The 26,001-nt window shown below is 37.8% G+C and overlaps 1 protein-coding gene across 1 annotated transcript in view; it reads right to left on the minus strand.

Moving 5' to 3' along the window:
- Positions 1-1,300: 1,300 nt before the first annotated feature.
- The window catches only part of POLR3B (RNA polymerase III subunit B), a 66,471-nt gene continuing 41,770 nt past the window's right edge, over positions 1,301-26,001 (minus strand). Inside the window, exons 24-28 of the mRNA XM_083366411.1 lie at positions 18,732-18,835; positions 17,734-17,900; positions 16,091-16,204; positions 12,533-12,706; positions 1,301-1,913 (exon numbers count right to left, since the gene is read on the minus strand). Coding sequence (XP_083222537.1) covers positions 1,784-1,913; positions 12,533-12,706; positions 16,091-16,204; positions 17,734-17,900; positions 18,732-18,835 — 689 coding nt within the window. The 3' untranslated portion in view covers positions 1,301-1,783. The remainder of the gene's footprint in view (positions 1,914-12,532; positions 12,707-16,090; positions 16,205-17,733; positions 17,901-18,731; positions 18,836-26,001) is intronic.

The raw sequence follows: 26,001 nt of genomic DNA on the forward strand, positions 1-26,001 counted from the left end.
ACTTCTAACAACACATTGAATCTTGAATAGAGTAGGTATGAAATATATTTAGCATTGCAGTTGGACTAGCACTGCCTTCACTTGAAGAGCATATCAGATGATGCTCTTGCTTACAATGGAAGATGATAAGCTGAAGAGAGAATAACAAATTCCTGTAGTCACTTTTGCATACCATACTTCATTTATATGAATGGTGCAACAGTATGATGTATTCTTCAGACCATTATAGCTTTATCAAAGATAAAATTACTGAACTGAGATCCACATCCAGTCCACACATTTTTAAGCTGCCAAGGATGAGAAACACTGTACTGTAGTATAAAAACCCCCATCTTTTGGCATAGCTGCACTACACCTCAAGACTGTAACATCTTGCTCCTGACATTATTAGCAACCTGAGAAGGTGAGAAGTATTTCTGATACCACTACTTTAAGGAATCACAATCCAAACTGAGCTCAGAACTGCAAATGTACTATCTCAAAAAGGGAAAGTATTTTGTTCTCAACAAATTGTCATTTTTGTGCCAGGAAAGCAGAGTATTCCTTAGAATTAATATAACATTATATTAATAGAGTGATGTGGTGGCTTAGTGGTGAAGACACACACCTCCCACTAGAGGTTGGGAGTTCAATCCTAGATAGCAGCAGATGCTTTTCTCCTAGGTGCAAAGAAAAAAAAATCTGCTGTGAACTGTGTGAAGGTGTCAGGAAGGGTATCCAGCCAGTAAATGCTCAGTTCCATCCAGTTATCCTGACTTTACCCCAAATAGGAGCTACAGGTTCGTAAAAAGGAAATTTTAAAGATGGATAGTTAGAAGTCCTAACAACAGATGCCATTTAAAAAAAGAATGAACTGTTTAAGTGTCTGGAAGTGTACATTATTTGCAGTTTTAATTTTGCATAGCCACATCTTCTTGACTCTAAATCAGAAAACAGAAAATAACATGTTTCTCCAGGACTATTTCCCAGTAGGTGTGTTCAATGCTGTCTTCCAAGACAAGTGTTTGTTACAGTGGCTGAACACATTATAGCTCATGCTTATTTGGAATTCTTCTATCCCCAGCCTCCCAAAATTGCGAGTGCAATTGGAAGCACCCTCTGATTCAGGCTATCTTAGGATTCCTTTAGGATTAAAATTCTACAACTATATATTTCTGAATCTCCGAATATGTATTCTAGAGACCACAGACAAGAAAGGGCAACCTATTTTACAACAGGTGGCTGCCTCAATCCAGTTTACTATTATTAGTAATATTGTTATGCCACAGACACATAAGACAGTTGGCCACCAAAATCAAAATTAGGTAATATCTTTTAAGTTTTTATTAATTTACAATCTCAGTGAATAACATTAAAAAAAACACTATACTTGGTATGGGAAAATAACTTCCACTTATTACAAACTATGTTTCAGTGACCAAAATATCAAAAGTTGGTCCTTTAAACTTCATTTTTAACAGTGTATTGCTATTCCAAATGTTTATTTATATACGTTTGTATTTATGTTGCTTGTTCTGCTACAAATGGTTGATCTGTAGTGCTTCCACACAGTTCAAAGGATACCACGATGCTGCATCTATTCCCTTTTCCATCTTCTATACAAAACCTCTAGCTGTTTGTCAAGGATGAACACAGCTTCTAACATTCTCTTGAGGACTGTTTCCCAGCCAAAGAGGGAAAAGAAAACCAAAGGGAACTTGTGGCCTATGTGGTTTAGCACTTCCACTTAAACCTGTTCGGATTACACTTCCGCCTGCTTCTTCTTTCTTTGCTTGTCATTTGTTTATTCATTGTACTTGGCCAATTTTAATCTGGGTATAATGTTCATAGATTGAAGCTCTTGGAAGAGAAGCTTACATGCATATGGTATACGCAGAGAGGAGACATGGCATGAAGATTTGCAGTAATGGCACCTAAAAGACAGGAAAAAAATCAGGTGTTTTTTTCCTCACACATCATACAAACACATCACAAGCACCACAGCCATTTGACATTTCCTTAAAATTACTTTCTTTTTATGTCACGTGATTCCCAGCACAATAGCAATAAAAGGCAAGTTACATGGGGAACAATGGCCTTAATAAATGTACCCATAAATCAACAAGTAAAGGAATTTTCCACAAAAGTTTAAACAAATGAAATTTGGTTTTATGGCTCCATTCCATAAAAGAGCTCTTTTCATTCTTGGCTTTCCAAACTGGCTCTCTTGTTAAATAATAATAAGAATCTCTTAGAATTTACATTAAAAAAACTACAATTATGTAAATATTTTGCAGGACAGACAATTTAGTAGCAGAGCTAAAGTTTGTATGTATATTACATGCCACAGAGGACAGACTATCTATGGAATATTACAACTGTGTGAACAATTAGTCAGTGGAACAGTTTGCCTCCCAAAGATGTGGGTGCTCCATTGCTGGAGGTTTTCAAGAAAAGATTGGACAACCATTTGTCAGAGACAGAATAAGAAGTCCTGCCCTGGGTAAGGGTTGTACTAGAAAATCTCCAAAGTCCCTTCCAACTCTATGGTTCTAAAAAAAGATAAAATGGTGTCTAAACTCCCCAAGATGTCCCTGCAGAATCATCTCCCCAATTCAATATTATAATTTCCTGCTGCCTAAAGGATTACTTTAATGTCCTATGCTTTAAGTTCTAGGCTTAAAAAATGAAATTAATTCTTATCCCTGCTCAAAAATCCCACATCAAAAGTCATAATCCTCAAATATACTATCATGAATTATTTGATCTTACAGTGGTTCTCAAGTGCTGGAAAAAAGGGTGGCAGTTGCTAGCCATAGTAAAGTTGCCTGGCCCTTGCAGTCTTCCACTCTTAAAACCCATTATTAGAGACAAAGGAGTATGTCAATTTGTGTTAACTAGATACTTATTTATTGGACTAGTTCAACTTAATATATGAAGTTCAAGCTTTCCACCCCAAATGCTGCCACCCACATTCTTCAAAGTGAAACATTCTAGCTACTTTCCCCCATCCCCAAAAACAAATGGAACATTAAGATATTCTCTGATGCCACAGCAACTAAGCTGAAATATATAGCAGGTGAGATTAAATTCTACATCCTGTTAATGTAAGAATTGGATATAATGATGCACAATCTGTATAAATACATTACACAAAATCAGCTATTAGTGAAACATCTATGGAGATTCTTAATCATCCAGGTCATGGTTGTCCTAAAGGTGCCTTTTCCAAAAGACAACTGGACTTTCTTGGTTTTTGCTTTGAAAATGTTTTACTTCTCATCCAAGAACTGAAGATGATTCTTGGATGAGAAGCAAAATGTTTTCAGAGAAACCCCCCCCCCCCAAAAAAAAAGCCCAGTTGCCTTTTGGAAAAAGCAGTCTTGGGGCAATTACTGAGATTCATTCAAAACTTAGGTTTTTATATTATTTTAAACCATGAGAAGTTTAAAAAAACAAAGGAAGGTTCATCTATAAATAAACAATATTAGTAGACAATAGAAGCTAGATATTGATTTACTGTCAAGGCTGATTAACTTTTAGATTGATTGTGGGCACCTTTGTACTCTGAGGTCATCATAAACTATAGTGGTCGCATTCCAGTAACTCCGCCATTTTAAATTTCGCCAAAATTTGAAGAGATGCTATTACATTCCAAGACATTCAGAAAATTTAGGCAAGAGATTTAAGACTTGATGGACCAAAGGGATATTGCACTAATGGACATTATGACATTATGTGGCTTGGAAAAAAAGAATCTGATAATCTCAGGTGTTGAAATAGTTCTCTTGCATGTTACTGTATATAGTTGAGGTAGTTCTCCTGTATATTGGGAATTTGTGATCAGATCATGCTGTCTATGATGCAATAAATCTTTTTGAAGGTATTCCTTTTAGGATACTACAATTTTTATACATTTAAATACACATTAGTTGAAATTAGCCAATTCTAACTTTTAGGATGGATCACTTTGAATGTTGAACTCACTTCTCCCCCTTCACAACTACTGTTAATCGACCTATGGTAACATTTAATGGACACGGATGTGCTAACATATTGGTGGCGTCCTTTAAGTGATGTGAGAGCCTCAGCTGCAGTTCTCCATTACCAAGGAAACTCTCAGTCAGTGGCACAGAAATGTTAATTATAGTATTCCAATTTAGGGGTGAAGAATGAGATTTCCCTTCAATCTTAATTTGTGCACCAATGAATGGCCCAAACTGTATTTGCTAGAGCAGAGAGGAAAGAACAATACTCTGAAGCCCATCAACAATAACAATACCCCCCCCCCCCCCCGATAATGCCTATCTAAAAAGCTCACTAATTCAGCCACCAGGGTTTCACTCATCATTTTTAGGGACAGTTTCAAAACAAAGTTTTAAGGGGAGAAGGAAGATTTATTGAATGTTATTCACCAATGTGTACAACGAGATTAAAATTACTCTTTGGGTGACAAAATAAGAAGGCATGCCTGAAAGTGACAATCTAAAAAATAATCTCAGAGAGCACTGCCTAGAGGTATGACATAGCTATGTTTCAATACAGCTAACAATTACTAAAATACAAAACACAATATAAAAAACACTTAATTTAAAATCAAGACCAAAATTAACCAACAATTAAGAGCTGGTGAAGAGATGTTGTACAAATACTTCGACTCTGTGTAGAACAGGAATGACTACCCTCTTGATAACCAGAGGTCCTGTGTAATATTTTGTAGGTGGGGCGATGAAAAATGTACAGAACCAGATTTTCTGGATTTTTTTCTTATTTTTTTCTTTTCTTTTGTCCTTTCTTAAAACTACATTAAGCCCATGTTATAACCTAGCCACAATTTTTAATTTTTTCCTACTTCAAAATGAACCGAAATTATGTGATTAATCTTTGGCAATAAGAGATAGTGGCAGTTTATCCTTCTCCCAAAGGGCTGGGGACCACACGAGGCCTTGCAACATAAGATGGCTTAATCTTAACTTACATGTTGCCAGTATACTTGTCAAGAACAAATATAAACTGAAGCTTTTTAAAAAAAATGTGAACCACCTTTACCACAAGCACTCATTTTGTTGCTTTTCTGGAAAATGAAGAGACCCAAAACTATGTGTTTTTTGCTCATGGTAGGACAGATTCTAAGATGATCTTTCTATATATTATTCTTACTGATAAATTTTGCATATTGGATGACTACAAAGGGCTGAGATATTCCCTTGACACCTATTGTTCATCTAAAATCATATTTTTATTCTATACTTAACTGTAAAGCAGTATAAAAAAGTATAAAATGTGTTTCTGAAGTTTTATAAAATATGCATGTTTTTTATATTTTACACTTTAACACAAACACAAAGAGTTCCAAATATAAGTTTTGCATATGCCAAGGAAAGAAGGAAATGATAGTGGAACAAGCAAAGGAAGAATGTTTATTTAGCATACATTATTAAGCTTGGTTGCCATAAAACAACTTTCCTCAACCTGCTCTCTTCTGCATGAATGGACTATAGCACGTAGTCTTTAGTCAGCACTGAATTGATTTACTGGGAATTTCAGGAGTTGTTGGGTTCTTAGTCCATTGTTAATGATGATAGTGAAATGTCCACAGAAAAACAACCTAGCTCAAATGACACAAGAACCCAACATCTGAAAAGACACTACCCCAATTTGTGTAATGTAATGTTTAAAGATTCGCTGTAAGTGAAATACTGGAACGCCACTTAACACATTACAATTCTATTGCTTTTACTGCCATGATACATGCAAACAACTGATAAGCTCTAGACTAGGGGTGGGGAACCTTGGCTCTTTTATGTCTTGTGGACTTCAACTCCTATGGCTGGCTCAGGAATTCTGAGAGTTGAAGTCCACAAGTCATAAAAGAGCCAAGGTTCTCTACCCCTGCTCTAGACTGAGCATACAGTTTTAAGGATCTCCGGTCCTTTCGCCGCGACCTCAAAACTTTCCTTTTTCATCAGGCTGACCTGGATTGATGATGGGTTTTTAAAATGTTTTAATTTTTAATTGTTTAGTTAATTTATTTTGGGGCTGTTTATTTAATCTCTTTTAACTTTTGTATTGCTGTTTTTATTGTTGTTAGCCGCCCTGAGTCCTTCGGGAGATAGGGCGGCATACAAGCCCAATAAATAAATAAATAAATAAATAAATAAATAAATAAATAAATAAATAAATAAATAAATAAATAAATAAATAAATAAATAAATAAATAAATCTCTTATGTTGTAATTTTCCAAATAACTAATGCATTCAGAATCTCCATGCATAAAGAGTTTATCTATGGGTTGCTGTATCTTTAAAGAAGCATTCTCTGAATAAACAACATATATTGAAAAAGCAGTTCAACACTAGAAATAACTTCTCTTTTATAATTTAGCAATAAAATTAAATCTAGCTATTTTAACATTTGCTGAATTTTCAATATTGTGTTGCCATTTGTTTAACAGTTTCAATCGGAAGGCCATTCAATCCAAGTACTACTGGAAGCACCAAGCACCAAGTTTGCTTGAAACACTTTTCTGATTCCTAATTCCAGGCTGTACCCCTCCATCCAATATTTTCCTTTTCTGTCTTCCCTACTGTTTTCCCAAGGCATGCTAATTTATACAGCAACTCCTCACTAAAGCTGGACTTATTGGCAAAGGCCTTTTTAGAGGTCTGGAGTTGCTATAATTGCCTAGCTTCTATTGTGTTGCTCATTAAAGAGCTGCTTGGCTTCTACTATTGACAGACAGAGCACATAATCACCTAATAACTAGATAACAAACCCAATTATAGGTTATGATCGCCATCAAATAGCGTAAGACCAGAATTACTTCCTTTGAACATGTTTTCCACATTTACGTAGTGTAACTCACAACTTTTCTAAATGTTCTACAAAATGAATGCCAAGATATTATTTTTTTTTAGTTTTTCCTGTTTGAAATGCAATCCTTTCATGCAATAAATTACCATAGCTGTGGGCAGTTTTTCTGCATTTGTATGTAGCATCTCCTTTATGGCTTTCAATTACCTTCTTTTTACCTTAGTTCTACTACTCATCTCTTTCACCATAATCACATATTTGGGTCGACAGGGTGCATCAAAAAAAACAACAACACTCTACACATACACACACACACACACACACACACACACACATCATATGCAATGTTTACTGTTATTCCCTAATTCAATGCAACTTCTCATTGTAGTAATTATTTCTCACAATCACAAATAAAATCTAGAATCAGAACTGATGATCTTAGGCTTTATAAAAGAGCTAATTAGTGCCAACAGGTAGGACTAGGTCCAATTGATCACAGGGATGAACATTCACCATCTTGACTTGGCTCTAATCTGTAGTTTTTTTTGCATCATTTTCCTGTAACTCCTTTGATTTCATCCATCAATCCAATCTGTTGCCTCCTCCTTCCCTAAAACTTCCCTCAAAAAATCCATGATCTTCTTCCGTCGCATATCCAAAGCCCATGAGTTTCTACTACCTATTTAGTTGGTCCAGGGATAATTGACTGATTTTTGTCTGGTATTTCCACAATTGTTTAATCTTGTTTGCTTCTATTATCTCTCACAAACAAGATTACTGTTGAGTATACCTCCCCCTTATATGATTAAATTTCCTAGGATTTCTCTAAAGTTCTTCAAACATTACCTATTTTTATTTTTTTCTAATGTTCCTCCATTTGTTAATATTTTTGACTGAGATCATTTTTCCTTGTTTCTTGCAGTCTGCATTAATACATATCTTTCTTGTTGCCCAAGGTTTTTACGTTGGGTATTTCTTTGTCACGATAATACCTGGCTCTGAATATATGTTTGCCCCTTGAATTTTCATTTGATGATGTCTCATAACTCTTTCAATAATTCATCAGTTTTCTTTTACATAAGATAAGCACACTTAATCTGTTCAGTTAACTTTTTTTATTTTAGTTGCATGATTTCCAAAAGATAAGCAGGTTTGAACCTAGCTAGAAGCTAAATCTAGATTTCCCCAAACCACCTGATCTTCAGACTATACTAATATTTCAAAATATCATGGAATAAGCAAAGGGAAACCACGTCTATACAATTGCCAAGAAAATTGCATTAATATGCCTAAGAAGTCACCAGGAGTCAAGTTTGACTTGAAGGTGATTGTCCTTTTAAAATATTTAAATATGCTTGTATAGGACAATGTGGGTTGTTCAGATTGGTACTAATGGGATAGAACTATGTAAAAGCTTATATAATAGTTTCTTTGCCATCTTCAGTTTCCCACAAGCCTGAATATTTTATGTCCATTATGAACAGGCTCAAAATAAATAGATGAGTTTCTAACCAAGCAGAAAATAAGCCTCTCAGCAGCCATGCCATCCATTACTCAGTCTGGTTTGGCAACTGCCTATAGTAGGAGATTCATTTCATTACAAGACTTTCCCTCCGACTTCATTTTTTGCAACTGAGAACAAGGCACTATACAGTGGTACCTTGATACTCAATTGCTTTGGATGTCATTGAATTTGGTACTCAACGCATTTTGATGTGAAAATTTTGTCCCAGTCCTCTTCATTTGTTTGATACTCATGGAACTCGATGGTGTCAGCTGCCTTGTGACTCAGAATATATTTCTTATGGGAAAAATTTGTTTGGTACTCATCATTTTTGCTACTCATTGCACCTCCTTGAACCAATTAACGATGAGTATCAAGATATCACTGTAATAGCTAAGTGAGGGACAGTGGAACCAACCGATGGGACACAGTTAATTTTAAAAAGGGCCTAAGGAAATGGGACAGTAGAAGCAGGCAGGCATCAGTCCTAAAAACAGGGTGAAGAAATTGAAAGAGAGCATCTTCGTGGCTCAGGCCAAAGTTTAATCCAATTGACAAGATCTGTTTAGAAATGACGTGTTTAGAAGGGAAGAATTTATTTTTCTCCTACAAGCAGAGCTCCTGTCAGCTTCCCTGGCCAGAGAGCTGCTTCTGATTCTCCTATCCCAAATTCAGTATCTTTATGGGTATAGCTGCAAGAGGAGCCGAAGTATGGTATCACTTGAAGCTTCAGCCTTAGAGGGCTGTATAACGGCTCAGTGCTTCTCTATTCAATTCCCTTGAAACAACATGAAATAATAAAGTATACTATTTGTATTATTTTCAGGAAGCCTGATGGAATTGGATGAAAAGAATATAATATCTCTGTTCTTAATTTTCCGCAAGCTAACTATTATATCTTTTCAGATGAAGAGCCTAGGAATTCTCTATTCTTCAAAATTTTGCTACAGATGCTTCTCTTCTTAGCACTTTTTTTTCATAGACATTGTCCTTTCCTGCTGCAAAGGATTGTCCTTAAAGTCCCTTTCTATCTATTGGTAAAAAGCAGGTGAAAAGAGAATCATGGAAACAGTAAGGAAGAATTGATTCCACACTTTGCTTGGGGGGGAAAAAGTTTTCCTCTACATCCAACATTTTACATCCATCACCTTCCTCCTCCTCCAATCAAAAGATATATTTGTATTAAACCAACCTTCTTCATGAGATCTAATCTGAATTTTCCCTTAAGTCAGGGGTGTCAAACTCAATTTTATTGAGGGCCGCATCAGCATTGCAATTGCCCTCAGGGGGCCGGGTGGGTATGGCCAGGCTAGGCGTGGCCTACTGCATGGGCATGGCTAGAGTGCGTATGGCCTACTGGGTGGGCGTGACCATCTCTACATCATTCGCATCAAGGGTGCCTATGGGGCCTGGGCAGGAGTGGGACAGATCTTAGGGTCTCTGACAGAAGGAGGGTCTCTGGGCCAGGGCCAAGGCAGTGGGGGCTGTTCCCTGTTTCCAGGATGGCTTCATGGGCCACATGAAAGCACTTCGCAGGCCGGATCCAGCCTCCGGGCCTTGTGTTTGACATGTCTGCCTTAAGTGGAAGCCTCGGAGTTCTGCTTTATTCATCTCTGTCTGTCGGAACCTTGACACTTAGACAGCTTGCCTTCCTGGCAGTTTGGAACATTCTTGCTCAAGATCAGGCAGAAACCCTAACCCTTCCCAAAAGCCTTGAAGATCCGGTTTTTCCCACAAAAATTGAGAGAGCATGTGGCTGGAAGCCAAGAAAGTTGTCTATTGCATATGAGAACACTGGGAGTTTTTAATGTTGATTTGTTGCTTTTTATTGCTTTTTTATGTTTTGTAAACTACTCAGGGTTATGATATGCAAGAAGAGTAGTTACGCTGATCTTTAAATAAATAAATAAAATTTTAGATAGAAAAGAACATTGATCTAACTTCTCCTATCTTTTCCAGGGAAAAAAAAATCTATTTGTAGCACAGGCAATACCAGTAATCACTTTATAGTATAAATCCTACATTAAACTAATGGACTCTTTTATCTCTGTCAAGTTTAGGCCTTTTCTTTAAGTATTGGAAGATGTCCAGAGAATCAGATGTATTTCCAAAATACATCTACAGTAGATATTCTAAAGACATGAAGGTAAGAGTGATGAAGAATGAAGTTGTGATTCTATAGCTCTTGCATCCTGCTATGGCAGACCTGGGCATTTTAAGGCCCTTGGGCCACAACTGGCCTTTTGGCTATCCTTGTCTGGCCCAAAGGAGGTAAATCAGAAATTAGAAATAAAAAATAAATAAGTGTGGTCGTGAACACAATACAACTGCATTGTTTTTATTTTGAAGGTGGCTATTTCCCCCACCCCATTTATGTATGTATGCCTTCACAGCCCTATTCTTTCAGGCCTCCGCAACAGTCCCGGCTTATCATATAGCCCCTTGGAAAATTAACTGCCCACCCCTGTTATGATCTCCAACCGAATCCTTAAATCAGAGGTGGAAGAGTCAGACCTGACAGAGTGGCAGCCTGAAGTGTCAGCAGTCAATCAGACACCTGTAGTCACTGAGTCTAAGCAGGTGAAATCAAACTTACAAAATGAGGAGCTAGATTTTGGCAGGACACTAGACTAGTCCAAGAACCTAGCAGCAGCACTGAAGGCTGAGACACAGAGATCAACACACCACCTGAGGTGAGTAGCAACACCTCTAATTAAGCTAATCAACACCTCCAGGTCATGCTCCTCTGTTGAAATAACTTTCTGACTTCAGTCCTGGGTTCCTGCTAGTCTTGTTCCTTGCCGTGCATTTAAATCCTTGGCTTGACATTTCAATTGGCTGGTTGAATTCTCTGGTGTTCATACCCTGGACTGTAAAAGACAACATTTGTATTTCAACCTCTGCCTTTGTCCTGCTGACAACCCAAATTTGAAGGCAAGACATTGGCCTCTGGCAAATCACTCAATTACCAGCTGTTATCAGGAAGTTTATAACATGGTAGTAAAGCCTTTCAAACCTGTAATTGCCTGGCATTTTGTTTTGCGCTGTCTGGCAGAGGATATAGCCAAGGGAGACAAAAGTGATCGCTGTGATGTTCCCATAAATATGTGGGTTGTGAGCTTGAAACTAACGCCATACCTAGGACTACTGACAAAAACAAGTTTCATTTGGCCTGGAGGGAATGTCACTGGTTCTATGCACTCAATGACTGGACTTTAGAAATATCCAGTCTGTATCAGGATTCTGAAACCAGTTTGGATTTTCAGCACCATCAGAATGCCTAAATATTGGTGAGTTACACTCTGCTTCATTTCTTGTCATCTCTCCGTGAGAGCTCTTGATGAGAATAACCACCATTTCCTGGCATGGATTTTGCTCAGGAGGAGTCAGGGCATTTGCTGGCTAACTGCCCCACAATTTTGGTCTTGGGAGGAGACTGTCTTATCTGAGTACTTCTGTTAAATACCAAACTCTTCATAGTAAGCAAATGCTCAACGTGTAATTGTGCTTCATGTACAAAGAATGGAGTTCAGCCAGCCACCAGGAGTAAGGAGTGAATAGTGATGTCTTTTCATCTGCCTAAGGCCATAACTCCTTAGGTTTCTAGGCAGACTTCAGCTGTTCTGGTCACATAATTCGTAACTCACTGCACCCATTCTTTAAACTACTCTCATTCCATCCAGTACCCAGAACCTTAATCTTACTTTGTACCAGTACTTGGAACCCTGCAGTGTATTACTGCAGTGAATGCTTGCCGTGCCAGAGCTGATGGATCTCATGGGAGTCACTTGGAAGACAGCATCCTCCAAATTAACTTTCTGATGAGCCATGAATTTAGCAGTTATCCAAGTAAGGATCAGCCTGGGTGTGTTAAACTATCCATTTGCTTATCCCTTAATCACAAAGCTTATAAAGAAACCCACCCTGGCTCAGCGATGGGACAAATATTTAGTCTCTAAGGTTAGAAATATGCTTAACAGTCCTCATATTTTTCAGGCAGAAAGGCTAATGCTTGATGCCATTGCTGTTGTGATAGCAGCTTCTGCAGGGTCTTCTGGGACTTCCATTGTAAGTGGTTGTTTATATTTTCAGCATTCCTGCCTTGGAAAACTCCAGTTCCCAACTACTTCCTGAACCAAATATCAAATTATGATGATGTTATGTGCATCCTAAAGACATGCACCCACACGCTATGAATGAGGAACAAGAAAATACACTATCAAACTTCTACTTACCAGCCAGAGTACCCCAGTAATCCACACTGACCGCATACATCTACTTCAAATGCGTCACTTGAAATCATAAGCCTCTCCAATAAGAGCATGCTGGCTCCATAACCTATCAAGCAGTCTCTTTCCATTTCTCCCAGACGCAGTCCCCCATCACGGGATCGGCCTTCAGTGGGCTGCCTTTAAATTAAGAAGTTTGTAATTATTATTTCTACTTGCATATGCAGTTATGAATCAGCAATAGCGTATGCAGGTAATGCTTGACTTACAACCATTTTTAGCGACCGTTTGAAGTTACAACAGCAGTGGGAAAAAAGTCACTTATGACTGGTTTTCACACTTATGGCCCATGGTCACGTGATCAGAATTCGGGTGCTTGGCAACTGGCATGCAGTTATGACAGTCGCACGCACTATCCTGGGTTCATGTGCTCACAATTTGTAACCTTCCAATTAGGGATTATAAGGTGGCTCCATCGGGATGCAAGGACATTGTTTGGAAGATTTGAGGCATCAAATAGACGAGCAAGTGCTTAGCTTTGATGTCACCTCTGTCTGGAAAATACTGCAGAAAGTTAACATTCGGAAAGCAGCAGGCCCAGATAACATCCCTGGACATGTCCTTAGGCAATGCACAGATGAACTGGCTTGTGTTCTCACAGACATTTTCAATCTCTCACTGCAGCAGGCAGTGGTCCCATCATGTTTTAAGATGGCCATCATCTTGCCAGTGCCAAAAAAGTCCACAATTACAGGCCTCAATGATTACTGTCCGGTTGCACTGACATCCATCATTATGAAATGCTTGGAGAAGCTGATAAAGGACATTATTGTATCTAGTCTCCTGCCAGCATATGACCCGCTTCAGTTTGCTTACCGACCAAATCGGTCTATGGAGGATGTTATTTCTTCTGTTCTCCCATCTTAGCTTGAAGCACTTAGAGGAAAGAAATACTCATGTGCGTTTGTTGTTTGTCGACTTCAGTTCGGCATTTAACACAATCATTCCCCAGCACCTAGTAGACAAACTGGGCCTTTTAGGCTTAAACACTCCTTTGTGCAACTGGATTCTTGATTTTCTTACTAACAGGCCCCAATATGTGCAAGCTGGAACAAATATTTCTAACACCATTTTCTTGAGCACAGGTTCTCTTCAGGGCTGCATCCTAAGTCCGCTGCTGTTCACCCTGTTGACCCATGACTGTTTTGCTAGGTTTGCCACCAACCATACTGTGAAGTTCGCAGATGATACAACAGTAGTGGGCCTTATTCATGAGGACAATGAGGGTGCTTACCGCAAGGAGGTTGAGGTTTGGTGAATTGGTGTAAGGAAAATAGCCTAGTTTTAAATACTGGAAAAATCAAAGAGATCATTGTCAATTTCAGAAAAGGCAGGCACAGCCACACTTCTCTGTGCATTAATGATTCACCTGTGGAGATGGTTACCAGCATCAAATTCCTGAGTGTGCAGTTAACAAGTAGGCTGGCTTCACACTGGTGAAGCGGGCACAGTAGCACCTGCATTTTCTGTGTTGCAAGAGAAAAGCACATTTTCCTTCCTCTATCCTTACCACTTTCTACAGAGGGACGATCGAGAGCATCCTGTCATACAGCATCATAGTCTAGTTTAGAAGCATCACTGCTTCAGACAGGAAGGCGGTGCAGAGAGTGGTGAGGATGGCTGAAAAGATCATTGGCAGTTCCCTCCCTTGCATCCAGGACATAGCACAGAAGTGTTGTTTGAGCAAAGTCTGTAAGATTATCTGGGACACTACTCATCCTCTTCACGACCTGTTCTTGTTACCTTCTGGAAGGAGGCTCCATGGTATCCGAAGCAGAACATCCAGATTCAGTCACAATTTCATTCCATACAGTATTAACCTTGTGAAGTCTAAAGCTTCCTCTTTCTGTTATGTATTCAATATGGACAGTGATTAATATTTATATGTTACTTATATGTAAGGGTGTAGGTCTATACATAGTATGTTTTAAATGTGTGTTATGTATGTGTATACTATGAACAACTAAATTTTAATGTGTGCCATTGTGCTCACAGTAAAAACTGACAATAAAGGTCTCTCTCTCTCTCTCTCTCAGCTGGCTTCTGACAAGCAAAGTCAATAAGGGAAGCCAGATTTGCTTAATGGCCACATTATTCATTTAACAACTGCAGTGATTTGCTTAAGAAAAGCGGCAAAGAGATTATAAAATGGAACAAACCTCAGTTAGCCAGAGAAATTTTGAGCTCAATTGTGGTCATAAGTTGAGGACTACCTGTATAAATTGTGTCTTTCCTTCAATTAGCTAAGGATCCAGCAGTAGAAATAGAAGCAGCACCTGATCTCCTCTATATAATGGAAAACAGAATACTTTCTTCTGCATTATTTATTGGAAATATTCATTCAGCATATATATTATTTAAAGGGAACTAGACTACATTGCCAGGAGAAATATCAACAACCTAAGATATGCAGATGATACCACTCTGATGGCAGAAAGTGAAGAGGAGCTAAAGAGCCTCTTGTTGCGAGTGAAGAAGGAGAGTGCAAAAGTTGGCTTGAAATTAAACATTAAGAAAACCAAGATCATGACATCCGGCCCTCTCAATTCCTGACAAGTAGATGGGGAAGAAATGGAGGTAGTGACAGATTTTATTTTCCTGGGCTCCAAGATCACCACAGATGGGGACTGCAGCCAAGAAATGAAAAGACGCTTGCTCATGGGGAAGAAAACCATGGCAAATCTAGATAGCACACTAAAAAGCAGAGACATTATCCTGCCAGGCTATGGTCTTCCCAGTTGCAATGTATGGCTGTGAAAGTTGGACCATAAGAAAGGCTGAGCGCCAAAGAATTGAAGCCTTTGAACTATGGTGCTGAAGAATACTCCTGCAAGTCCCTTGGACTGCAAGGTGATCAAACCGGTCAGTCCTACAGGAGATCAACCCTGCTCTTTAGAAGGCCAGATCCTGAAGTTGAAACTCAAATACTTTGGCCACCTAATGAGAAGGAAGGACTCACTGGAGAAGAGCCTAATGCTGGGAAAGGTTGAGGGCAATAGAAGAAGAGGACGACAGAGAATGAGGTGGCTGGATGGAGTCACTGAAGCAGTAGGCGTGAGCCTTAAATGGACTCCAGAAAATGGTAGAACACAGGAAGGCCTGAAGGAACATTGTCCATGGGGTCGCAATGGGTCGGACATGACTTCGCAACTAACAACAACAGACTACAGTGTAATGTTTAGTTTTTTAAAAGTGGGGAGAACCAACTTCAAGTCCAACCTCAGTCTGAAGCTCTCTGGATGGCGCTTGGTCAGTTACACTCACTCTGAGACCTTCTTTTTCTCTGGGGAAAACTGGAATTAAGCTTAAGTGGAAGATATGAATCTAACAAATAATAGTAACCACCGCCAATGTAAAATATCACTGAAAACAATTTGGAACGTATGCAAAAAATGTGGACTGGTATGAACAGCTAAAACATAGTAGCAATCTCAATTCAGTGGCTTTCTTTCCATCATTAAATGTGATTCATTTTGTACATTTGTGTCCTTGTTTCCTTCATACCTGGTAAGAACTGCTCTGGGTCCTCTGGCTCTTGCATGCATCTTATCCAGCACCATGTGCTTCAGTTTCTGATAATATACAGGGCCAAAATAGATATAGGCTTCTAAGGGTTCCCTGAGAAGGAGATTAAATAAAAGCAGAGAAATGAACTGTACAAATATACATATCAAAATTGCAAAATTTTATAAAAATACACAACTTTCATGTAACCAGCATCCAGAATAATCTTGCATAGCAGGCAACTTGTTTTTTTTCCTTCATTACATCCTAGCCAAGTCCCATCCTCACAGAAGCCAAAATTATAACCGTCACTCAATTGAGAGAAAAAGCAAGTATCTGGTAAAAGGTGAATACTGTATTGTTATCTGAAAAAAAACCCTAGTTCGGTTCTTTTTTTTTTTTACATGAAGAAAATTCCTGAAAAGGACTTTTAGCATACCTACCAAGGTGGAGGCCCTGAAAATGGAGCCACAAGAAGTAAAAAGAAGTGGAGAAATATAGCAGGGGTAATGGCAAACAGTGCTAAGAGGAACAGCAGAAGCAGCAATGGGGGCAAATTCAATTGCCCCTCCTCCTTCTCCTCACGACTGTGTGAGGCGGTACAAATTCCATCCTTCCCTTTTTGAGATTATCAACTCTTCTATTTTCTTATAAAATTTATTTTTTTAAAAAAAAAAGATTTGTTTTACTGATTTGTAAACAGAAGTATAACACAGGGTGGACAACCTGAACTCAGAAGGAAGCATCTAGTGTTCAAACTCCTGATCAATATTGCTGCAAATCAGTGACACAGTTCTATGGTAGGAATCCCACAAAAATGTAGCTTAAGACCTTAAAACAGAATTTTGTTTAAACTAAAAGGAAGCCACCTGTTGCTGGGGACTGAAAATCGCTAAGAGGGAGAACAAGCAGTTTTTAACAAATGAAGACAAATTACAGACATTCATTAAGTATGTTGAAGTAAGATTTAACATCCTGATGCACTGGATCTGGAAAATCATGTCAGCTTTTTAAAAAATAAAAAGAGTTTATTTTCTTTAAACCAAATTTGATTTAAGATAAAAAAATCTTAAATAAGTTACTGGAATAAGTTACCGTCAATGGTATCTTGGTTTTGGAACAGGAGGGAATAAGAAATTGAAAATCAGAATTAAGATAAATAAACATGGCTCTGTCCTGTTCTTAAGTCATCTCATATTCCTTTGAAGACCACATCTCCGAAGATAGTTTAATCAACACAGCAGGAATCTCAGAGATCAGTCAGCTCTGCCAGACTGATTCAGTAATTGACAAAAGCTCCAGAGGAAAAAACCCCCAGTTGATTAACACCTGCCTCCAATACTATATTTTATATGACTTTATACAATTGAAGGCTACTAAACTATTAAGAGCACACAAAACATCTGCCAAGGGCCTTGAACACATCATTAGAAAAATATTATTAGCAAATAAGACTTCCCAACAAGGAAAAGTTGATTTTTGTTTTGTTTTACAGGATTATATGGAGATGGGTTAAAAAACTCTTTTGAAATAATTCATATAAAATTTAGTACACATTATCATTACATGTATCTTCTACACATGAAGCTGCATTAAAAACTGGAGATGCTGTATTTCCCAGTACCCTTTTAGGATATTCTTACCCTGTGATGCCAGATGTTACATAATCCTTCCCCAAATAGTTATAGCCATAACGAACAAGATCTTCGCATACATCTTTAACTTTACTGCCACCGAATGCTGTTCCATAATGAAATCTGCCATCTAAGACTCCAGCTTTACCTGCCAGAAGTTCAATGAGTTTTCCCACCTGTGCAACACAAGATGAGACAGTGTTTCACCACAAGCAATCTGTGATATGGAAAGGAAGATTTGTTATTCAAAGAACAGAAGTGCTGTACTTAATAGATCTTGGTGTACCTTTTGTGAATGCAGACAGAATCTCTGTCTGACCAAACTGGCAGACCAAACTGACCTATTTAACAACAGTCATCTTGCATTCTTTTATTCTATTTCCATACAGCTTTAGCCATTCTCCTTGAGCAATGCAACCAAGAAAATCTCTTTTCTAACTGAGCTTGCTACAGTATTTCTTCAAGTTTATGATGATGATGTACAATTAGCTACATCTCTTTAACATTTTTTTTAAAGAAGCATAGAATCAGTGAACTAAAGCAAAACTATAAACCGGGGTTGACCAATCAAGTCCCCTCTAACATTTAACCAATGTTTTATAAGCAACAAACTGAATCAGGTAGAAGACAATTAACAAAGGCTACTTAATATAGCGTCAAGTCCATTTCTATTTGTTCATGCTGACAATAACTAAAAGAGACACAGACTCATTTTTACCAGATTCTTCCACTAAAGCATCTGCCTACTGTTTTGTGAATATAAGGGCCCCAACAGATAAGCATAAACCTGGAAAATATTATTGGGCAAACCAGTTTTTCCAGAATGTAGAAAAGCGCAAGCTTTCAAAACATGTAATAGACTGTATCTTTGTTCTACCCTATGACGAATAAAGTAGAATATGGGAATTGACATTGTTAATCGAGAAATCTATAAAAAGAGATAAAATTTTAGCATTACAAAAGTCCATTAAAATGAAATGCAGTTATAAATGCATGCCACTACATACCGTCATACGTGATGGGAAGCCATGGGGATTCATAATGATATCAGGGCAGATTCCTGAATCACAAAATGGCATGTCTTCCTGAGGTACAATCAGTCCACAGACTCCTACAACAAAGTGTATCTTTCAAAGAAAAGCAATGAATCCGTACTATACATCAGATCAATACCATATTTTATGTTTTTAATGTAGTCCAATTCCTCTCCTGAATGATTACTAGACAAATGTTAAGTTTTAGGTTAGAAAATAGTTTTAAGACGTTTCCTACAAAAATATTCCTACGTGCATGAAGTCTTAACCTAGAGAAAACGTAGTAGTCATAATGAGCTGAATAAAAATAATTTAGTCAACCAATTGCCTTACTTTTGAAAGGAAAGGAAGGATAGTACAGTGATCCTGAGCTTGATCAGAACACTAACCAAGGAACTAAGCTCACAGGGTGTAGGGAAGATATAATGAAACAAGATTTTTAAAGATTTTATTCAGTGATTAGATAGTCTTTCTTCCTTAAGGCAGTTTACATGGTTATTTCTCTTCATTTTTAACCTCCCAACAGGACACCTTGGGAGGTAGATTTGAGACCAGAGATTGGTCTTGGAAATCAAGTGAGCTTCCATGCTTAAGAGTGAACTTGGAACCAAGGCCATCCAGTCCTTCTCTAATACCTTAACCCAGACATGTCAAACACAAGGCCCGGGGGCCAGATCCGGCCCGCGAAGTGGTTTCATGCGGCCCGCAAAGCCATCCTGGAAACAGTGAGGGAACGGCCCCCACTGCCTTGGCCCTGGCCCAGAGACCCTCCTTCTGCCAGAGACCCTCAGATCTGTCCCACTCCTGCCCAGGCCCCCATAGGCACCCTTGATGCGAACGATGTAGAGCTGGCCACGCCCACCCAGTAGGCCATATGCACTCTAGCCACGCCCACCCAGTAGGCCACGCCCATCCAGGCCATACCCACTCGGCCCCCTGAGGGCAACCGCAATGCTGATGCAGCCCTCAATGAAAATGAGTTTGACACCCCTGCCTTAACCTGTCTATGCAGTCTATCAAATTTAATTCATATTAAATAATGATTTACACTTTCATTCAGTAAGATCAAATTGTCAAAAACAGTTGAAACCCCATTTCAAAGTGAGCAACTGAGCTACCTTGAGATTTAATAAATACAAATAGATAAATGGTTAATGTATAAAAATGACTGGCCATGGGGAAAATGCATATAGTCCATGATAGGAAACTGGCTATTTCCTAGCAAACAAATCAAGTATCACGTATATAAATAAAATATGTTTACACACACACACACACACACACACACACACACAAATATAAATACAGATACAAGGGAAATGTTTACCATGATAATTGGTTCTTATGTACATCAAGTATTCAACACCTGCTTCACATACCAACTATATTTTATGTTTTTACACACAGATTGGGCAGCTTTGGTCAAATTTACATGTTTCCCTTCACTAGGACCTTGCTTGGTGTTATTACGCTGAAAGGGCACCTATAAGGGAAAAATTAAATCTGGGCTAACTTAAAATTACTTCAGGCACTGAAACCCTTTTATATGCCAAGACGGTTCCCATAGCAGACAGCCACTGTGTTGTTTGTTTTGTGTGAAAGTGAATGATAAAAGATCCATGAAATCGACACAGAAAGGCAGAACAGCAGAAAGAACAGAGGCCTCTCCATCATAGCAGCTTCTACCCTTTGCTGACTTGTATAACAATGGAATCGAGACGTCCAACTGCAGATCTAACACAGCTGTGCATTTCATTAGATGAAGAGCACTAGTGACACAAGTAAATAATTAACTTATTCTGGTCCGCTGACTGTGCTTATGAGACCAGTCATAGCTGACAGATTTTAATACAAGTTAAACACAAAGAAAGCATAATGAGATTAGGTGTTAAAACAAAATATTTAGAAAGACTCGCAGGGAAAAGAAACCACTACTTTTACAAGACATCTTTAAAAGTTCTTGTTTTCAGAAGTAAGTTGAAATTCTTAATTCTAATCAAACTCTAAAAAGCTGATCAACTGAAACATAACAAAACCTACACATTTATAAAGAATTGAGCAATAGCACTTCTGCTTTTTGTCTCTAGAATGCTAACATTTTTTTCCAATCTAAGAATATATTTGCTTCATTATTAAGTTAAAATGTTATTTTAAACTACAGGGTTTACCTTTTACTTTATACAAAAGGCTTTCTAATACAGCAAAATGATAAGTCCTTTTCAAACTATACAACAAAATTAAAAGTTGCTGAAACACAAAAACTACTCTGCATATGAATGTTTAAAGAATTATTCTACTACCTAAATATATATATGCAAATTCACAGATCTTTGAATATGTACAAAAATAGCTAAAGGGGACCACCATTATGTTTAAAAAAATAAAGGTTTTAGATTGCAAAACTCCCTTTCGGTGTTTTGGAAGTAAATTCTTTTCAAAACCAATGGCATGTAATTTTGAGCACACATGCATACTGTCAATTATATTTTAAAAAGAAATCCAGATTTATATAAAGGTACCCCAGATTTCTATTTCAATATAATGCTCATTATGAACTAGAGGTACTATATTATTAGAATCTATGTACCTTGCCTGTCCATGATTTCTGATGAATGTACCCACCTTTTTCTAGGAGCACAGAATTAAGACCTAGGTTTTGACAAATCTTTGTATAACAAACCTTATCAATATCTGCCCCCGTTCCAACTACTTCAACACAGGAGAATTGATGAAAAAGAAAACTGGTTATTTGACTATTAACACAAAAAAGCAAAATCTGACCCACAATTTTAAATTAAAAATATTTTGACAACATTTTTTATGAAGAGGGTTCTTCATTTGTTCTTTTTATTGCTCACAAGGATAGATGATTTTATGCACTTAAATAGTAACTCACAGAGATATGAAACATTACCTTGACTCATAGGGCAAGGTTACTTAAATCAAGGACAATCATTAATCTTGGAACTTCTGAACTGACATTGTTGGAATATGCCTGTGGCTACGATAATGGCTACATTAAACAATCTCCTATATTTAAATGTGCTACTCTTCAGATCCAATGCAGAGGAGATGTTTCAAAGGTGATGTAGCTTAAGGAAACCATCTCTTTTCCTTGGTCTCACGTAGTAACCACACTATAATGTAGGAATATGTGTGTAAATTTCAAGAGATGGCACTAAGGTGCCATGATCTTGTCATACTCTGACAGCCCCTCCATATCTCAAAGGTACACTTTACTGGAATTATGTGGTTATTGGGGAAAAGTAGATCTTCTTTAAGAAAGGTGCAGCAAAAATCACCCCATTCTCCAAAGTATTTTCTCTGTTCTGCATCAAAAAGCTGCACATCACTACTCATGCAGAGTTGTTAATTCAAAGTCCGGTTTGGGATAGTGTATGTGAAGTTCTGGTTTTCAAGCCTAAATATTCTGATGTTCTGCAAAATCTCATGTACAAAATCCAAAATTAGTTAATATTTATAATGTGTCTTTTTTAACTATAAAAATCTGTACTATTCTGTAACCATGCAAAAGGCAGCAAGAACAAACCGATACCACATGGAACTAAGTAGTAAAGCACTTAAAATTCAAAAAGACAAATAATCCTATGACATTTAAACCCCGATTAAGCCCCACAGTATAAGAATGTAAGCCAGGCCACAATTAAAAGATCAGAAGCCACAGCTGTAGTATTATCAGTTTCTACTGAAAAGATTAAAAATAGAACTTGCCATTACGACAGTATCTTCTGGATATTTAGTGTAATTTTAAAACTTTATGTACCATGCTCAACAGAAGAGCTTTCATTTCATAAAATAATGTATCTAATGAAACACTGCATGTCCCACTATTCTGTTCTTCTTAAAATTCTGCAGCATGAGATCCTGAAATGCTATTAACTTAATATATTCTTATAAAACATATGAAATATATTTTAAAATATTTTAAAATATACTTCATGTGTTTTAAAACATATTTCTTAGTAATTTATTAATTCCAATTGGTATTAAGAGTTCATAATAATCTTCATATCTACTCTCTTTTTTATTTCCATCCATTTAGAACAGTACAGATGCATTTATGGAATCCAGTTATTGCTGTACTTGGGTGGGAAAACCCCCCCAGAAACCAATGGTCTTCCAGTTAGTGGAAACTTTTTGCCAATATGGACAAATTCCCCTAACACGGAACAATTAATTTTCCAATAGTAAATAACTGACAGTTTTGTCATCTCATTGGGCAAATTTTAGATAAAACAAAACAAAATTTAGCCAATAGATAATACATAAGCAACTTGATTAGTCTCTTTATTAAAACCATTCTAAGTTGGAGGAGGCGCTAAAAGACAATGCTGCTTATAGTTTGGCTTCCCATGAGCTGCTGAATGGCCTGATGTGATAAATTTGCATAGTCCGAAGGACAAAAAGAACTGGTTAACTTAAAATTTTACAATGCTCCTAGAAGCAGTAACTGTAAAACACCCAGAGGTACTTTGAAAAATATATATAGGGAACTTAATCATGAGCTTCAAAAAAATGGTTTCAAAATTTAAGCAAAATTAGGAGCTTTTTATCCTAAAATATATTGTAGGAAGGGGAAAAATAAAGGTGGGGGGGGAGGAAATTACTGAAAAGGGTCAGAAGGTTACCGGTTTGCTTCTTTAGTCAAAATGCTCATTTGATGTTAGAATAGTAAGTTAAATACCTTGTTGAAGAAAATATGACAAAAAGCTTGAAGGTTTGGGTGCTTTTTTTAAAAAAAACATGGACTTGCTTTAAATTGGCAAAGAGTAAATTAAAAAGAATGAATAATATTTGGTTGCATATTAATTCAGTATGACTTTGTGAGGTCTTTATGAAATGTGACCTGATTCAAGATCCTGGAATGAGTTGGGTAGAGAAAACAGAATTGCATCTTTCTGTGAATGTAGTCAAAACTATTTGTCCACCATTTCCTTACTTGCATGCATTGTTAAACAGTGAAATATTTTATCTGTGAAAGATGTAATTATGTCTACCAGTATAAAGTAAATCAGGGAAGATAAAGCTATCAGTGGCTTCTTATTATGTTTAGTATATGTTTAGTATATGTCCCTTCCAACTTATTATTATTATTATTATTATATGTTAACTTTAATGTCAGAGACAGTATGGGTAATATAGTGTATAGTAAATACTTATGCCTCTCTTCCCCCCAATTATTTTGAAAACAGGCTACTAGCTTATAAAGATTGATTTAATCCAACATTATTCTTTTTAGTATTTTATTTATGAAGTATGATTTCAATCATTTAAACAAGAAACCCACACACTGTCCCGTTGCCTGGAGGCGGTTCGGGTCTGGATGGGGAGGAACAGACTTCAGCTCAACCCTGACAAGACTGAGTGGCTGTGCATTCCGGCATCCCGGGACATTCAAAATGTTCCATCTCTTTCTATGGGGGGTGAGCTCTTACCCCCCGTGGATAGGGCTCGCAACTTGGGAGTCCTCCTAGATTCACGGCTTACCCTAGAAGATCATGTAGTGGCCGTGACTAGGGGGGCTTTTGCCCAGGTTCGCCTGGTGCGCCAGTTGCGGCCCTATCTGGACCGGGATGCCCTGTGCACGGTCACTCATGCGCTCGTGACCTCTCGCCTTGACTACTGTAATGCTCTCTACATGGGGCTTCCCTTGAAGACCACTCGGAGGCTCCAACTGGTACAGAATGCGGCCGTGAGAGTTGTCTTGGGAGTTTCCCGGTACTCCCATGTTACACCTTTGCTCCGCGAGCTGCATTGGTTACCAGTTGTCTTCCGGGTGAGGTTCAAGGTCTTAGTTATGATCTTTAAGTCCCTACATGGCATGGGTCCGGGGTACCTCGGGGACCACCTGCTGCCGGCTTCAACTCCCCTCCGCCCTGTGCGTTCCCACAGAGAGGGCCTCCTCAGGGTGCCTCCGGTCAGGGAATGCCGACTGGCGGCCCCCAGGGGGAGAGCCTTCTCTGTGGGTGCCCCGGCTTTGTGGAACCAACTGCCGGTGGAGCTCCGGATGGCATCGGACCTCCGAACTTTCCGTCGTGGTCTGAAGACCCATTTGTTTGAATTGGCCGGTCTGGCCTGATGGGGGAGTTGGGTTTTAAATTGTCATTTTAGATTGTATTGTTGTTTTTTAATTGGGCACTGATTTAATCTTTGTTTTAACTTTTGTATAGTATTGTATTTTTATTTATATGCCCTGTGAACCGCCCTGAGTCCCCAGGGAGAAGGGCGGTATATAAATTAAATAAAACATAAAACATAAACATAAAACAAGGATAAAGGGTCCATATTAGATGAAATCAAGAAGTTATAGAATAGCAGTGGCTGGCTATTAAATGCCAGCCATTGTGCTTTCTGATTCTGTGTATAGAAAACTGCATTTATTATGATATTAATTAACCAGTATGATTTTTACTAATTCAGCTGGTGCTTGATTTTGTCTATCACTTGATGTATGCTTCTAATGGCATTTGAAGTCCAATTTTCTTGTTTTTTAGGACACATTCTTTTGCATTTACCTAGGAGAAACTTAGTAAAGCATTAACATAAATGAAGCTTATTCTGATATTTGTAGGATTGTGTTAATTGGCTTATTTTATTTAAATTGTTTTGGGATTCTGTTGGTTGAAAAGGAGAATATAAAAAAAACATTCAAGACAAATACCTAGAGGTATTCAGATGTGTCCAATTCAAGGAAGAAAAGCTATATAGATTTAAGAAAAATGTCTGTGTTTTTACATTATTTATTAATAGTCAGAGATAATCAGTTTTGCAAATAAAGTATATTCTGCTCCAAGAGAAACACATCAGAATGTTTTCATAAATATAATATCAATGAATGTACAAACATTTCATTGTTTTCTAGAAGTATTTTTATTGTGGATACTCAAGAAAGGTTTAAGCCTTTATCTGGGATCTTTAGCTATTAAAACAGCTTCTGTTTGCCATTCCTATCCTCATTGCTTAAATACAGTTCTTCCACTTGAAGAATACTGCTCAGCACTACTGTTTAGTTCTGTGATTTGCACGACCTTTGTCAGTAGTGTTAATCCTTTTTCACATGAGAGACTGAGACCGGTCTTTCAGAGAAGTGATAGATTGCTTTTTCACATCAAAGGACTCTAACTTTTCTTTCACTGGGAAGGAAGGAAGGAAAAGAAAGTCTGGAAATATACAGCAAGAAATATGAAAGCCTGAAATTATCTTTCAGTCTTCTCTGGAACTA

Source organism: Vipera ursinii (assembly GCF_947247035.1).
Source record: "Vipera ursinii genome assembly, chromosome: 6".
Lineage (NCBI taxonomy): Eukaryota > Metazoa > Chordata > Lepidosauria > Squamata > Viperidae > Vipera > Vipera ursinii.